Here is a 12,704-nt window from a genome sequence, read left to right as displayed (position 1 = left end):
CCTTGTGTGGGTTTTGCTAAGCTACGAACAATGGGGATCAAGGTGTTGGCAGCCTAAAATTCAGCCTCCTTAACCACACTGAGTGAAGCAGCATGTGAATCACATCAAATGGCAGCGCTGGCCTGTTCAAAACAAAGTGCCTTTGAACTTGCCTCAATCTCTTCTGCATTTTCAGATACTTCTTATCTGATATCCCTTTCAAGATCGTTTTGATTTCGGGTATCCTCTTCGATGGGATATAAACTGAAAACTTGCTCCAATCAAGCACATCGCTAAATGGCAATGCATAATAATCAGATATTATAACAGGAACACACCCCACGGATATTGCCGTTGCCACTCTTGGACTGGCCACCTCGTACCCACTTGGGCACAAGCAAAACTTGCTTTCGCCCATTAATTTGAAGTAATCTGTGTTGTTCGGGAGGTACTCATGGACTCGCACTTCATTGTCCTTGTCTTTCCAGTGTTCCAACAAGACTTTCCTTATGGAACCATGGGCTCCACCCGCGAAGAATGCCAGGATTGAACGTTCCCTTTGGGACAGGTCTACCAGAGGGGGACCAAGCTGGCCTTTGGGAATGATGATTTCTGGCATTGAGACATCTCTTTGAGGCCTGTACTTTTCTGATGTATTGGCGTTGCAGAGGACTCTGATGAAGTTCTTGAAGAGTTCTGGATTGGCATCTCCAATATCCGGTGCCTGCATTAGAATATAAAATGTTAATGATACTAATATTAGGAGGATCAGTCACATGACATTAGTGATAAGATCACTGAAGTTTATGCTATTGTTTTAGAGTTGAAGATAAAATTCATGTTTATATTGTCACTGAACAAAAGTTAATCGTAAAAATCATCTTAATAATTTAAATTTTAAGATTGACAAATTCTCTACATTTTATTAAAATTTCAAATTAAAATCTATAAATATACTTAAATAAAAAATTGTTTTTAAATTCTTATATAATATTTTAATCTTTCATGTTAAGTATCTTCTTTCATAAATTTCATTTTTGAATATTTTTTTTTGTTTTTCTTTAGATTAAGTTATTGTAGGATGAAGTTATAACTGTGTATGAGAGACGAAGTTGTACACCGTTTCTTAGGGAACATGAAGACAATGTACACACCCAATCATGACAAGAAACCAAGAAATGGTCAGCTCCATTGCTTCTATTCCAATATGGGTACTTGTCGGCTATGACGCCAACATAATCGGTCACCACCCATTGTAGCTGAACACGAGAGTAGGTGGTGAGAGGCATGTAGAGGAGTTTGATAATTTTGACCACACTCACGGGGATCAGGAATGCATGCGCCTCGTCAGGATGGCGAGCCAAGAAGTGGTTCTTCTCACTCTCCATCTCCTCGATGAACTGCCCCTCAATGCCGTAGATGTTGTTCAACGGCCCGCCATGGACTAAGGGTGGCTCTCCTTCCCTATAGACCCAGACCTTGAATCTCTTCTCCATTTCAATGTAACTCCTAACATATAAACATATAGTTTTGGTAAATAATGTGTTGCAACATAGAAGTGTAATTGTGGGAACTGCACAAAAGTAACAGGGACAATTATTTTACTTTTTTATTCATTTTTAATTTTGAGATACATGATTCTTTTCAATTTAAATAACGATTTTCCTTATTGAATTAATAGTTTTCGATTTAATAATTTAATCGTAAAACTTTAGACACTAAACATTTTACTTGAGATGATGAACACTGAAGTTGTATACATAACATATTGCAATTACAAGAAACGTTTTGCTTAGTAAACAAAATAAAGTAACCAAAGAAATGGCTATTTAAAAAAGTTATAATATATATTTGTTCTAATTGTAGACAAGAGAGAGGATATGGCGTCCACTTTCTTAAGTTGTAATGAAGGGGATTATAGTACTCTAATGGAAATTACTCCAATAACAGCAGGTTATCCTCAAGATTTACGCTCCAATAAAGTCATTTGACCGCTAATGTCCACATTCATGCTCAAATTAATGGAATCACGCCTTGTCTTAAACACATGCAACTTTTCACTGAAGAGTCGTTTTAAACAGGATGCTATAGTATCCTTAGCAATCAACCAAAAGTGACTCATATGCGCTTGCAAGCCAGCCAGCCTCAGCCATATAAGAAAGCTCAGAATTCCAAGACGGGATTGCAGTAAACGTGTAATGCACATTTTCAATGTTTCGCATGAAATCAAGGCATGACAACGAGCACAAATGTAGAAGGCAAAGAAAATTGAATCAACTTATATGGTAAGGGGTGCCCGTATTTACTGTGGAAAATGGTTCCTTCACCATCCTATGTTGCCCTGCCACTTCTTAATTATTGACTCTCATCCGAGGGATGCACCCCCGTTTGTCAAATCATTCTACAGTATGAACACTTTGAACCGTGAATTACACTGCTAATCAACACTTAAAAGAGTTTTTTTTTTTGGAGAAGTAATCAACACTTACGAGTTAGTCAACATACCTAATTTTATCATTAACATTAAAAACAGTTTATGAATGTGAAATAAAATAGGATATATGACATGAAAAAGGAAAAAAATTCTTAACTGATGAAAAGCATATGGATTTCTGTAAATGATTCCTCTGGGAATGTAAGTTTCCTCCTTGTATGACGTATAGTTTTGTGAACGAATTGCTTCACGTATAGCCTCTCGTGCTTTGGTCAAACCATCTTCAACTCTCTCTAAACTGCTCTTTTTCTATCCAAATAATGAAAAGAAAAAAAACCAATGATGAATGACCCAAAGAGCAAACATTAAGCACTAACACAGAAAAGGTTTCTACCCATTTAACAAAGAAAATTGAAAAACAATAACAAATAGTGAGAAATCGATATATAAAGCACTTAAACAGATGAGATATCATCAAAGGAATGAATATTGCGTACTTTCTTAGGCCTTGAAACGACATCCCCACCAGTAGTAGCACCATTAAGGGATGGCAGAGGAGCTGCTGGTGCAAGCGGTGAAGCAGCTGATGACAGTGGAACCGTTAATGGAGAGACTTGTGGGGTTTTTTGATTGGTTTTAGTACTGGAATTAGGAGCGAAGATGGAGAAGGAAATGGTAAAGTTGCTTTGGCTCAAAGGAGATAAAAAGAAGATAACAAGCAAAAAGAGAAGCGAAGCTGGCAATAGCAGAAAATGAATGTGGCAGCCAACTTCTGCCATCGCCTCTCAGTCCTCTATAGAGTATTAGACTGAGAGAAGAGTAGAAAGCATGGTATATCAAACATAAAGCTTGCTTATGGTTTGTGAGCGATTCCTTGCAAACGTTCACTTCTATTTTGCGGGATGCAAATGGTTTCGGAAATAACATTTTTTTCCAAACCAAACATCATATATGATTAAGGCTGTGATGCTGATTATATATATATTTGGCTGTTTGTTTAAGGACCTTGACTGACTTCATTGCAGATTTTGACTGATTTTGGAAGGAAAAAAATTCGTTAACCGAAAGAAATGCAGTTAAAATACAGTCTTGCAAAGCGTGGCAATTAAGGTGGACATGTTTTCAGCAATTTGTTTGTAATCCTTCCGAGACTTGTTAATGCCATTAAAAGTTAGAATAAGACATACTATTATAGTATTACAGAAAAGAAGAATTTTTACGTAATGAATATTTGGAATCTTAATTCCGTCAAGAAAAAAGTCTTTGAGGGGGATGAAATGTATGGTCTTATCGTTTTCACATGGTTAAAGAATTAAGAAGATAGAAGAAATCAGCTGTTGAACCTTCTCATGCGCCTGGGCAGTCGTAGTCGTTGCAGGAGTAGGGAACGGGGCAAAGGAAAAAACGTTCCACAAGGTTGTTTCATTCTAATGTTCTCATATGATTTAATTAAGTAATGATCAGGAAAGCAAAACATCATCCTTCCAATGCATTTCGTCGTTGACGGGGCAGAATACAAAGCTCAGACGCCCGGGTCTTGAGTCTAAAATATGGAGCTACCATTCCATTTTTCTCCCTATTTGTCAGTAGGTTATTGTTAGACTGAAGTTTTATCCATTCAAGCATGACCCAAAGCCGAAAGGGCAAAGAGTCAAGTATAAAGACCCGCTCGTTTTTTCCAGGTGCTCCGGATATTAAGAATCAGAGTGCAAAACAATCACGGACTAGGAATATGAACCCTCTGAGTGAACAGTCTATAGGCTGATCATTTGTGTTTCTTCCTTAATTTTCCACAGTTTCAGACTTGATTTCAATGGAATTTTTCCGTATGGAAAACATGAAAAGGAAGGGAGAGAACGATTTCTGGGGACGTGGGTTCACACTCATAAAGAAAATGTTACTCTTGCAAAGCAAGGCATAAGGTGCACCTGTTTCCAGGATTTGTTATAATATGTATGAGCCATTAAAATAGAGTTAAATGCATATAGAAAATAAAGGTGTTAGAAATCAATCTTGTAGCCTAAGGTTAAGCCTTCTAAGCCATATGGAGTGAAGCACCATATGAATGATATCAAAAGGCTTAGCTGGTCTGTTAAGCTCAAAATGCCTTCTCAATTTCAACACCCTCCTCTGCATTTCCAGATATTCGTTTCCCGGAATACTCTGCAGGATCGTCTTAATTTCTGGTATCTTCTCCACCGGAATCTGGACTGAGAACTTGCTCCAGTCAAGAACATCACTGAATGGCAGGACATAGTAGTCAGAAATGATCACCGGAACACACCCTGCATGAAATGACTCAACAACTCTAGGACTGGCCACTTCAAACCCACTTGGGCACAAGCAGAACTTGCTTCGTCCCATTATTTTACTGTAATCTTGGCCTTTAGAAAGGTACTCATGGACTTGAACTTCGTTATCTTTGTCCTTCCAATGCTGGAGCAAGATTTTACGAATTTTTCCATGGGCACCGCCCGCGAAGAAGGCTAGAATGGTGCGCTTATCAGGAGGTTGGGCGAACCTCCGTGGGCTAAATCCTCGTGGAGGCAAGTATAATTCTGGCAATGCAACGTCTCTCTTGGGATGAAATCCTTCGGTGCTGTTAGCATTGCATAGCACTCTTATCAAATTCTTGTAAAGTCAGGGTCCTGCCCCGATACTTCTGGTGCCTAAAATGTTGCGACTAAACAAAGTTAGAATCAAGATTGAAAACCTGTGAACTATGTTTATTTAAACAATCAGTCAATTAATTAGAAAAAAAGATTATCCAGGTTAAGATGGTTACGCTACTCGGATTAACATAAAGGCAATGCTATTTACGCCCAAAATCAGTGCGACCATTCACTATGAAGGCACATAAAAAAATCAAAAGACAGTACAGTTTTATTTAATATATTAATATCCGAACGAACCCAATTTTATAAAAAAAGAATGCCAAAGCTTGATACTGGTCAGGCTAGACCAACGAGGTTGGCGAGCAACCAAACTATACAGATAAAAAATTTAGGTGGGCTTGATGATGGAGTTAAAATGAACATACCCAATCATGGCATGAGACCATAAAGTGATCAGCTCCTCTGGTTCTATTCCAATATGGGTACTTCTTGGCCACGACTTTGATGTAATCAGTGAAGATCCTCACCAAACGATCACGAGAGTAAGTGGTGATAGGCAAGTAGACGTAGTCAACAATGTATGCTACGCTAACTGGTAGGAAGAATGCATGGGCCTCATCAGGATGCTGTGCCTTGAATGGGCTTCTCCCACCCTCCATTTCGTCGATGAACTGACCCTCAATCGCATAGACGTGTTTCATGGGCCCACTGTGGACCAGGGGTCCATATCTTGAATCTCTCCACCATTTCTATGTGACTCCTGATTCGATCCAAACCAAAAGGTGTAAAACAAGAATTGCAATTATTTGTTAGCTTTGACAATATTTGGTGCAGTTTTAACGAAGTGTATTTATGGTTATTCAAAAAAGTTTATCTAATAATATCGATACGAATAGAAAATCAAGCAAAATGGAAACTTTGGACTAAAATCATACTTGGAAGAAAAGGAAATTCAGAAAAATGAGAAAAAACGAGATCATGATCTCTGCTATTGCCATGTATGGATAGCCTTGACATGTGTACAAAGACTAAGGTGGGGGGGTCATAGGCATGCCCCATTACTACTCATTGTAATGTTAAAAATGGCATTCTGTTTTCACTTTTACATGCCGCATGCATCTTCGCCACATCTGAAACATTCAGACCCCTAAAAGTAATTTAAGCATGTCAATCTCTTGGAATATTGGTCATCTCCATTTACCTTTCATCTTAATTCTGTTCGATTAATGCACCACAAGGAAAATGAACTAAAATCCTAGAAATTCTTTGAGTTTGGTGGCATGAACTGTGAAACATGCAGAATAGGAAAAAACCAAGCCCTGAAAATGATGGTAGGATATTAAACTTCTGAGAATGAAAAAAGCCAGCATTTTCTGAAATTTCCAAAGTATAAAGCCAGCTTTACATCAGAATAACCCACAAATTATACCATTCCAAGAAAGTGCAAGTATTTTCCTTAATTGGAAAAAAACAAGGAAAATATTGCATACCAAATAAAAAAACGTCGTACCTTTATATAGGCTTATACTATTATTTGATTAGTACCTTAAAATTATGAGCATTAAAAAGTTGATAAACAAAGCTTTAAAGTTACAGAGTTCTCTTCAGATTACTTAACTGATGAAAAGCGTATTCGTTTCTGTACATGCACCCTCTGGGGATGAATTTTTCCTCCTTATATGATGTATAATTCCTTCTGCGGATCGCTTCACGTATTGCCGCTCGTGCGCTAGCCAAGTCTGCTTCAACCCTCTCCGACCTACTCTTCTACTCAAACAATGAACGAACTGGGAATCAAATGATCGTGAACTTTCAAAACAAACATAAAAAACCAATGTTCAGAAAAACTCATTGATTGTATATTATTAGCCTACCCTAATATAGCTAACAGCGTTGTAACTTGGTGTAGAAGGAGAAGGTGAGGGAGATATGTCAAATGAAAGTTCTGGAAGAAGTTGTTTGGTGCTGTGGTTGGAATTTTGATAGGTGAATGTGGTGGAAAATGAGGGGAAAAAGATGAAGAGATTTTTCTGGTACACGGGAGGTGAGCAGAGGAGAATAAGAAGAAGGAAAGCTGGAAAAAGCAGAAGTGTTGGGGCGCAGCTAAAGGTTGCCATGGCTGCCGCTTCTTTCAGTTTTCCTGCACTGATGCTCAGTTATATATCCTTCGGTTTCAACGTTTTACGAAGAGACACAGAGAGAGAGGGAAGGGGGGATTTATCTGGGGTATGTAAGAAGTTGTCCAACTAAGCATTGCCAGCTCCTTAATTAATGGAATAATCTTCTTATGGCAGGAACAGGTTTCTCAATGCTTTTCTTTTCGAATCCAGATCATTTAATTCAAAGCTTAATTGAATCTACCATTTTAATCAAATCAAAAGGTTTTGGGGATTAATGAGATTAAATTTAAATTGTAGTTTTCAATGATAAAAGGTTGGGTTATGTAAACGTTTGATGCTGTATTGAAAACAATGGGTGCACTCTTCTCTCTTTCTTAATTACATCATTTCTTTTCTTTGGACTACATATTTCCAATATGACTATTTTTAGCCTACCATGTATTTTTAATTGAAAAGCACCAACGCTTTCAATTTTATGGATCACAAATTGTGTCTATTGACATTGAACCTTTTTTTTCTCTCTCTTTCCTCAAACCCAATGTCTTGATCTGAAGCTTTCCAGCAACATATATGGATTTTAATAGCAAATTTTATTTTTTAAAACTTTTATTTATTAGTCAATTAATATTATTTACCATATTCTTTAATAAAACATCACATGCGACAAGCCATGATAGCGCTATAAAAATGATACGGTTTAAAAATACATCTTAATGAACTATTAAATATTGAATTTAACTTATATTAAGATCCTCTTAAAAAGTGAGATTTAAAATATTTATTAAAATAATAAGACTTCATAATTTTTTGAAAAGGGTCTAATTATTATTATATAGGATTATTTATCCAAATCAAACCTCATTAATTCAAGGATAATTTATCTAAAAATCTGTAATTAACTTTAAAAATAACCAACTCTAAAGGAAACAGGACTAAAAACAAAATGACTGAGACTGAGGGTCTATCAATTCTTCTTACCGGACTGCTATTTTAACTAGGGTTTGTTAACCCAAGTCTTCGGAATTGTTCAAAGGCCAACATCTAGAGCAGATTAGGGGTTCAAGTCCAGAGAGAGGTGCTGTCGTGATGATGATAAACAACATGGATATGCCTGAAGGCTTTAGGGGTTCATGCAAGTGGTTGTAATTTTGTGTTCTTGCTAGATGAATATCTGTCGTTTCACATGCATGCAATTCCGAAACAAGAAAGAAAATCGAGAGTCAAACCTTCTCATCTAGTATGCCTTTTCAGTTGATTTCCAACACAGCCACGAGAGGGATTACATGCAGTAAGATTAATATCTAGGTTTAGCTTGTTGCAATCCTCCTAGTTTAATTTTTCTTTTTCTTTAAAGTTAATGACATTAATTTTTTGATAAATTAATTAACCAAGATGTGAGTAAATGAGAATTGATCTGGTATGAGTGAGTTACTAGTTAAATGTTTATGGAAAATTATGTGGGTGTGGCAGGATTAGTGGGGTTGAAAACACATTTTCAATATAATTTAAATTCCTTAAACATTATAAAATTCTTCATATGTATAAAAAAAAATGACAAGCTAAAGTTTTATGAGGATTCTTTTTGAGAAAATGTAAGTCTCTGAAAGATTAATTAGCAAGGGATGGGCAAGAGAGGAGGGTGTTATTGAAGAGACCTAGCTATAACCAGGCACGTTGTTAATTACTTCCTCATAATCCACAAGACTTGAAGGGAAAAAAAAATCATATGGGGTGTTTTCCTGCTTTTCTTTGGTTCATTAATTAGCTGCAAGAATTTCCTTCAAACTGTGGAGCAAGTGATGACTTATCTATGTTCTCCATTCGGATATAAAGGAGGGTTTAATGGTGCTTCTTAGACTTCCAAGGACTTGGATAAGATGGTATTATATTTAGTATGGTATTTGAAACGAAGTGACATTTACAGCTCCCCTTATTCATAGCTACGGAAATATGTATTCACTTCTGTTAGTACCCAACTAGGGTAAACGTAGACCTCATGATCCATCCCTTATACTGATATCAACTATATTTATATATATAAAAGATGTGTTTTATATAATTTCTAACAAGTTTTAAATTTTGAGACAAATAATTTTTTTTTGTTCGAATCGTTTTTTACTGTACATATATATATCTCTATCGGTTTATATTTAGTTCCTTAATTTTTAAGGATGACGCTAAACTAGTTTATTTGTCTAGCTAGGCCTTGACAATTTGGTGAATAAAGGAAGATATATAGAATAATAATTCCTTATATATGCTAGTTCTTAGATCAAAGTAATTGTAATTATCGAAGGTGAAGAAATTTTAGATGAGGGGTTTGAATAATTTAAATGAGCAAAAGAGAAGACCCTAAGGTATCTATATACCATCGCTAGCCAGGTTGAGCCAAGGCGTTATCTTATGTACGAGGAGCATGTTTACAACTTAGAAAGAGCAGCATGATCTGAACTAATGTCTCAAGCTTAGAGTACTCTCTGCCTTGGATCACAAACTCCTCCAGCCTGCTTCCTTTTTAATTAATGCATGCCATCATGAGTTTGAAATGAATGTTAGCTAAGATTTTTCAAGGTGAAAACATGTCTTGTCGAGTTGTTGTTAGTTACTTAGTCCCAAGAAGATCACTTTAAGAAACTAAAATAAACATTAGAAATGAAAAATGTGTTATAGTATTCTTATGTTTTGTGATCAAAGAGTGCTGTTATAGTACATTTTTCTTTGCAAATTTCCTTAATGGCACAAACTTGAGGCTGGCCTTTGCCTTTCTGGCCCCAATTGTGGTCCGAAATTGTGTCTCACTTAACATCAAAAAAGAAACATTGAAATCAAGCACGTTCTTCTCAAAGGGTTCCCTGTTAGATCAAGAAGACAACCTGAAGTTGAGCCACCTTAGCCATACGGAGTGAAGCACCATGTGAATTACATCGAATGGCTTAGCCGGCCGGTTCAACTCAAAATGCCGGCGTACTCTCTTCACCCTCTCATGCATCTTCAAGTACTTACTATTTGGTATCCCTTGCAGAATGGTCTTAATATCTGGTATTTTCTCCACTGCGATTCGTACTGAGAATTGGCTCCACTTGAGGACGTCACTAAAGGGTAATATATAATTGTCTGAGGTTATGACTGGGATGCACCCTGCATAGATTGCTTCGATCTCTCTTGGTCTGGCCACTTCAAACCTACTTGGGCACAAGCAAAACTTGCTCTGCCCCATCATTTTGGTGTAATTCACACCCTTGGGAAGGCGAGTATGTACTTGGACTTCCTTGTCTTTGTCTTTCCATTGCTCGACTAAGATTTTCCTGATGTATCCATGAGCTGAACCCGCAAAGAAAGCCAAGATAGGCCGGTTAATAGGACCCTGGCTCAGATTGGGTGGACCTAGTTTTCCGTAAGGAAGATAAATTTCAGGCAACGAGACGTCTATTTTGGGCCTGAACCCCTCAGAAGAATTAGCATTGCAAGGGACCCTGAAGAAGTTCTTGAAGAGTCCAGGATTGGCTTGTGAAACTTCCGGTGCCTGAAATATCCAACAGAGAAAAGTAGCACTAAATATTCTTCATAATAAGTTCATCAATTTACAGCAATAGACTAAAAAATAATCTAAGTTTGGAAAGCGCATGGTGACTGGAATATTCTAGTGCTTGTCATCATTCCTTTCGAGGAGTTGTGTGCTGTATTCACAATTGTTTGTGTAAAATCAACCCTTTGTTCTTCGACCCCATCGTTTGGAGGAGAGGAGATGGGGTATTTAAAATGCCACTTGCAGTATAAATAAAGTTTGCACACTGTTAGATTCTTGCTTTTGAATGCACGTTATACTGTGAAAAAAAATGCGCCATTTAATTAGAACCTTGCTTCATGGGAAGATTGTTGAATGGTTGTCAGTTTCATTTCAGTCTGCCATGTGAGACCTGAAGTGAGGAAGACAAATATGGAAACTCCATATTTTTTTTCACGCCAAAGTCCTTGGTTGATCACATGTTATAACTTATAATTTAAGTGACTAAACAAACAAAAAATTTACTATTTGCTCTTAATGTCCCTTGCCTTTCCAAGTATCCCAATCACTAGCCTTATTTCTGTCATGCACCTAAACGTGATCAGGCACAGCATGACTTTAGACGCTTCTGATGAATCAGGAAATCCGTAAAGTTTCAATAAAAAATTAAGCAAACTCATCCCTGGATAAAAACATCAGCTGAAAACAACCAGAAACAGAGAGAAAATAAAGGGAAAAAAAAGTTGAAACATGCCCAGTCGTGACATGAAACCATAAAATGATCCGCACCATTGCTTCTGTTCCAGTATGGATATTTACTTGCCACGGTGTTGATGTAGTCCAGCACTAATTGTTGCAATCGATCACGAGAATACTCTTTAACTGAGGTGATAGGCTTGTAAACATAGTGAATCACTCCTGTTACACTAAAGGGCAAGAAAAATACATGCGCTTCGTCAGGATGGCGAGCCCTGAAAGGGTTGTTCTTGCTCTCCATTTCATCAATGAGCTGCCCCCCCTCTATGGCATATATATCGTTCAATGGCCCGTTGTGCACTAGAGGTAGCTCTCCTTCCCTGTATGTCTACACTTTGAACCTTTTTATCATCTCTGTATGGCTCCTGATTATATACAAAAAACAGAAAGAACATGTTAATCGATCGGAAATCAGTGCTAGTCCTCTCAAATATAATCTATAGTGCCAGGTTCACATAAAAGTACTTAACTGATAAAAAGCATTTGCATTTCTATATATGGACCCTCTTGGAACTAAAACGTCTTCCTTCTCTGGTGTAAAGTTTTGCAATTGAACTGCCTTGAGAATGGCTGCTCGTGATCTAGCTAAATCTTCTTCAATCCTCTCAGAGTTGCTCTTTTTCTGCCAATAGGGAAACATTTACAAAGTAGATGGATTAAAACAGGGCCAAAAACAGTCATCATTCAGTGAGGCTTTAAAACAAAACTTGCAAAAATCTATATAATACTCACTTTGATGATAGCAGCCTTATGTTTACTGCTTTTATACCTGGAAGTTGATAAAAACCCATCAAGGGAAACGTGTGGTGTTGTTGTATGGTTGGTCTCTCCTAGACTGAAAGGTGAGAAAGAAGTCACAAATTGAGTGAAATGGTTGCTATTAAAGGGAGAGAAACAAAGGAGGACCAGAAGAAGAAGCAACAAAGCTGGAAGAAGCAAGGAAGATGAATGGCAGCTTGAGGTTCCCATGACTTCATGAAAACTCTCTGTATCTCGCTTTTCCTATGGCGTTTCTTTCATTGGATGGAAAGGTAGGAAGATATTGTCGGCTATATGTGAAAGTTGCAGAACTAAGTGGAGCCAACCTTTTAGTTTGCATACATATAACTATATATATATATATATATATATATCATGTGAAAGTAAAAAGGCCTTTGACTGCAACCTCTGAATGTTAAAATGATGGGCAAGAAAAGAAGATTATTGCTAGCTATTCTTTGTAGATATTCACTTGTTTAATCAGCTCAATAATAAGATATAATGACTAATCACATGGCAATTGAGGAAGGCTTATG

General features: G+C 37.1%; 3 protein-coding genes across 3 annotated transcripts; all 3 read right to left on the bottom strand.

Annotated features, from left to right (window-relative positions):
* Positions 1 to 37: 37 nt before the first annotated feature.
* Positions 38 to 3,192, bottom strand: LOC110411404 (putative glycosyltransferase At5g20260). Its single transcript, XM_021421543.1, has 4 exons — positions 2,911 to 3,192; positions 2,571 to 2,722; positions 1,134 to 1,488; positions 38 to 703 (listed from the first exon to the last, which is right to left on the bottom strand). The coding sequence occupies exons 1-4, from the start codon at positions 3,190 to 3,192 to the stop codon at positions 38 to 40; spliced, it is 1,455 nt and encodes a 484-aa protein (XP_021277218.1).
* Positions 3,193 to 4,420: 1,228 nt separating this feature from the next.
* Positions 4,421 to 5,788, bottom strand: LOC110411391 (putative glycosyltransferase At5g20260). Its single transcript, XM_089782734.1, is given in 4 exon segments — positions 4,421 to 5,055; positions 5,058 to 5,082; positions 5,454 to 5,751; positions 5,753 to 5,788. Coding segments are annotated over 4 exon segments (981 nt in total). The 5' UTR covers positions 5,776 to 5,788.
* Positions 5,789 to 10,008: 4,220 nt separating this feature from the next.
* Positions 10,009 to 12,019, bottom strand: LOC110410563 (putative glycosyltransferase At3g42180). Its single transcript, XM_089782739.1, is given in 3 exon segments — positions 10,009 to 10,671; positions 11,408 to 11,774; positions 11,913 to 12,019. Coding segments are annotated over 2 exon segments (1,017 nt in total). The 5' UTR covers positions 11,762 to 11,774; positions 11,913 to 12,019.
* Positions 12,020 to 12,704: the final 685 nt, after the last annotated feature.

This window comes from Theobroma umbraticum, unplaced genomic scaffold (genome assembly GCF_002168275.2).
Source record: "Theobroma umbraticum cultivar Fairchild unplaced genomic scaffold, ASM216827v3 scaffold_56.0, whole genome shotgun sequence".
NCBI lineage: Eukaryota > Viridiplantae > Streptophyta > Magnoliopsida > Malvales > Malvaceae > Theobroma > Theobroma umbraticum.
Note: the sequence above shows the minus strand (reverse complement) of the source record. Positions and strands in the feature narration are given on the sequence as shown.